The sequence below is a fragment of the Cystoisospora suis genome, assembly GCF_002600585.1.
Source record: "Cystoisospora suis strain Wien I chromosome Unknown contig_3749, whole genome shotgun sequence".
Taxonomy (NCBI): Eukaryota; Apicomplexa; class Conoidasida; order Eucoccidiorida; family Sarcocystidae; genus Cystoisospora; species Cystoisospora suis.
This window is the reverse complement of record NW_027156544.1, coordinates 27,209-31,509: the sequence shown is the minus strand read 5'-3', so window position 1 is coordinate 31,509 and position 4,301 is coordinate 27,209. Positions and strand designations below refer to the sequence as shown.

Genomic DNA, 4,301 nt, shown 5'->3' with positions numbered 1-4,301 from the left:
ATGGCTGAACGCCACAACTATCCGAGAAACGTCTGCAAAGAAGGCATGAAAATGGCTGAACGCAGGTTTTCTGTGTTGTGTGTCCGCATCACTTCGACTCTACTGACGACCCCAGGTACCTCCAAGCAGCCCCGGCGCTGCACACCTGCCCGCCCGGCTACTCCCATCCAGTCACCCTGCACGGCTTTAGTTACCCGGCGGTTTCATGAACGGCTCAGTGGTGTCCAGGAGGCTAAAACTGGCAGGCAGCGCTGGGGTCGCCTTGCCTGCCCAACGGGTCTGTCGTTCATTCTGTCTGCATGTGCTAGGCAGCCCCGGAGGTCATCCTCAGGGTGGGAGTCACGTGTGGTCGCTTTCAAACCAACGAGAATGAGGGAAAGTGCAGCGAAATGTCGACTCAGCCGCAAAACTGGATTCATCGTCACCTACGGACGTGCCCTCGCTACTCAGGAGAGGCTCCAAGGGAGAGAACGCGTTATCTGAACTAAAAGTGAAGAAGTCGTGAAAAAACTGCCACCTCAAGGGATCGAGAACCGCATGACATCCACATGAAACGACCTCTCCGACAACAGAAACCATCGCACTAATGACGGAGCATCTGGTCAGTCAGTCAGTCAGTCACCTAACGCCTCCCTCTCACAATCAATCATCAGGGAAGCACACACGGAATGATAGATATAGAGCATGCATGGAACTCCTTCGCCGTCTTCGAAACCTGTCTGTCAGCCAAGCTCATTAGACACACCCTGCTACTCATACCACTCTTCTTAGCGGGTGTCTCACAACCGAAGAAAATGAGTTTTAGCTAGATTGAGGAAGCAGACTTTTTCGGTCATCTCTTTGAGACCCACATGCGCTTTTCTTCATCTGAAAGCGCCAAGATCAGAACACCCTTTCAAAATCTTCTGTTCGTCTCATTTCTACGTTGAAAGGGAGGGCGGGGAATGGCGGGAGTCCTCAAGGAATCTTGCGGACAACAAACTCAGGAAAGACCGGGGGATGAGGGTGAACCCACACCAGCTGCTGCCGCTTGATTCATAGGGTTTTCCGGAGCCTTTCTCCACTGCAAAAGCACACATCGCACCAACACTGTTAACACATTATACCCACAACACATACATACATATACATGCATGCAGAGATAAGACAGACCAATAGATTAAAGATAGACAGATGTATACACATAGATAGAGAAAGACAAACACCTAGACTTCTGTGGGGGTGATTCCTTACTTAATCATCCATGGCTTCCGAAGCTTCACGTCTTACAGGGAAAAAACAAGAGCGACAAAAGAAGCCACCCCTGGCCCGCCTTGTCATTTAATGGCACGAAAAGCCAGAACCAAAGAGGTGCCAGAGCAGAGAAGCTCCGATCACCCGCATTCGGTCAATTGCTGTGGTGACTTACCCTACGAGAAACCTCTCTCTCATACACCGCCCTCCTCCTTTCTATACATTGCAAGCTCTCCATTCAAGAAGCTAATAAACTGAAGCTAGGCTACACCTGATATCCCCCGACAGCGACTGCATTCACCGACAGAAGCATAACCGGAAGAAGAAAGTGAACTGAATAGTGTACTTCCTTCTTCGCTTATACAGATGCATGCACATAGGCAGACGTGAGATAAATGCCGAACTGAAGGAACTGGCCTCCGTATCCAAGGGGGATTGCTATATAGGGCCTTCGAGTCTTCATACTAACACTAAGAAGCTTAGCTTATCTATGTAAATATACAGAGCTAGTGAAGGGTGAGGGAGACAGACGCTCATGAAAAGAGATGACAAGAAACGCACCTGCTTGTTGAGCATCTCCATGAGTTGCGATCTCTTCAAGGATGGATTCTCTGCCTTTAGCCGCGGCATCCAAACATCCTCGTAAGCCTTGAACGCCTACAACAGCAACCACCACGGAATAACAACACAGCAGTGAAGTACGTTGCTGTATGAAAAGCAGCCATCCTGCGTGAACATCCTTCCACCGGTACTAACGCTACGCAAACCATTCATCACATGAGCTGTATGTACACCGCATTGAGTTGATGCTGGCGTCTCCACCTTAGACGTATCGAGAGAAAAAGCTAGACCGGGGGTAGGAAACGGCCTGCGAGCTGCAGTCTTCGAAGGCTGCAGTTCCCAAGGGATGTTCTACTGCCGTTGAAAGAACATATCGATTGTTTAAGAGCCTTACAGCTTTCATCCTTCGTTCCGGGTGTCGATCAGCGGTCGGTTCCCCAATGGACATCGCAGCCAAGGCCTCCGCAACGGAAGATGCTGAAAGAAAACAAAATAGAGACAGAAGTAACATGATGTTTTGTATGACCCCCTACCTAGTGATCCCATCCGGTTTCAAATTTTGTCTAAGCAAAAGAACTGGATGGATAACAAACCCTTGATACGTTCTTTCCTACTCACGGCAGGACATGCCATCCGACAGCGAGCGTGCATGCAAAGGACCTTTTTCAGGAAAGCATACACCTCTCCTGGATAGTGAGGTTGAATGCTCAGTCGCAACGAGTGTCCCTGAAGAACTCAATCCGTGGTGTGCTGCGGGGGAGGGAGTCTTCCACCAGACAGGAGACTAAGACGCCGACACTGCGGCCTTGTCAACTCGTCTCATGATCCAGAAGTGTGACTGGCGACTTCATAGGAACAACCTTTCCTTCACTTTGGTCACGTGCCCCCCTCTATCTACCTCGACATCGGAATGAAAACACTCATCTCTCTCTCTCTCTCTGGGGGTTCCTCGCCCGCTTCCTCTCCTGCATAGGGCATTCCAGCTGAGGCTTTGAGTCGTTGATTCGAATCATGGCTTGATTACGCCCCCTACGCGCTTCCCTGCGGTCACCCCCCCCCCCCNNTTCTCGACGGGACTTACCAGAAACAACCTCTACTCCAGAATCACGCATTTGCAGCGTTTGCTGTCGAATGAGATGATTGATGTTGGGCTGGATCTCTACCTCGTCAACGACCTTCTCTTCCACCTGTAAGGATAACGCATGATCGAATGATGGTCTGGTTCTTCATGATCTCACGATCTCAGTCGTTCTACGACTATGTACATATCGATACCACCCACGCACACACTTCGATATGCACATGAATATACAGCTGGATATCCCATTACACGGCAGTACAAGGACCTCATCACCAAGAAAAGAAGGACGGACACATAGCAGGACTAAAAGGCCAAGCAGGCCCTAAAAAAGAGTGGGTGGCGGGTGGGTCACTCCGGAGAAAGAGGCTTCACTAATTGCGTGAGCACTGTAGCCCTTCTTGCATGGGAGAATCCTGCTGACTTGTACATAGATATGTCCCGCCGAAGGGTGTGTGTCTCCTCCGGCGTCAGGAAGCAAACAACAAAACCAGAGAGAACCCCTTTCCCTACTGACGGAGATCGCCGAGTGGAGACACTCTCTACGCAGGCATCGTTCAACACTTTCCTTCAGGAAAGACGTGAGTGATGTATACATCCATTTATATCTATCTAGATATACCGCCATGCACGTACTAGCCCAAGCAGAATTCTACGGCTCTGTAAGCACCCATCCGACTGCTATGTACATACAGATGTCATGCATGCAATTTCTCGAGATGAAAATCGGACATTCTCTAAAGACCTATCCGGCATCCACCTGTACGAACATACTAAGCTCTACATGAAGCTTAACCCGTGACTAACCCAATTCTCTATCTCCAACACAAACTGCCAATGCCCATCATTTATGGTTCCACTAAAGAGATCCCTAGAACTTCCTTTACTCCGACAAGCTCAGCAGCCTGTATGGCGTACGAACAAACCACTAGAATGTACCATCGCCTCAGATACCGAAGACAACAGCCTATCCGTCCTCAACGCCACGCTAGCCCCCCCCCACCCCTGTCTTCCCGAGAGAAACCATCGACTCACAGCTTCGGCCTTCTTTGCCGCTGCAGCAGCTAACAAAGCTCGTTGTTGGATCTGGGCTCTTGTCAACTTAGCAGGTGCCGCATTCTTAGAGAAAGGGACAGGAAAGAAGAAAAGAACACATCGCATTTAGATCAAGAGAAAGAAGACTCCGACACTTTCTTCACTACGACTGAAGATCGTAACGATGTGAAGATAGCAACGACAATCCCTGGGATGAAGAAAGAAGAGATGAACTAGAAGGGCCTGGCAGGGTGAGTGGGTCACGACGCCAGCTGAGCAGGATAACTTCTTTCTGGTCTCACCATCATCTCTGTCCATACAACCGTCGAGGTAGTTACCTAGGAGATTCTTTCTTTATGCACTGTATACGCATATATAGATGTATATCTGTATA

At 49.5% G+C, this 4,301-nt stretch overlaps 1 protein-coding gene across 1 annotated transcript in view; it reads right to left on the bottom strand.

The window, feature by feature from the left end:
- Positions 1 to 910: 910 nt before the first annotated feature.
- CSUI_007205 (coiled-coil domain containing 124 family protein) overlaps positions 911 to 4,301 on the bottom strand; it is a 6,144-nt gene continuing 2,753 nt past the window's right edge. The window contains exons 3-7 of the mRNA XM_068067355.1: positions 3,908 to 3,991; positions 2,876 to 2,981; positions 2,189 to 2,271; positions 1,795 to 1,890; positions 911 to 1,063 (exon numbers count right to left, since the gene is read on the bottom strand). Coding sequence (XP_067920672.1) covers positions 983 to 1,063; positions 1,795 to 1,890; positions 2,189 to 2,271; positions 2,876 to 2,981; positions 3,908 to 3,991 — 450 coding nt within the window. The 3' untranslated portion in view covers positions 911 to 982. The remainder of the gene's footprint in view (positions 1,064 to 1,794; positions 1,891 to 2,188; positions 2,272 to 2,875; positions 2,982 to 3,907; positions 3,992 to 4,301) is intronic.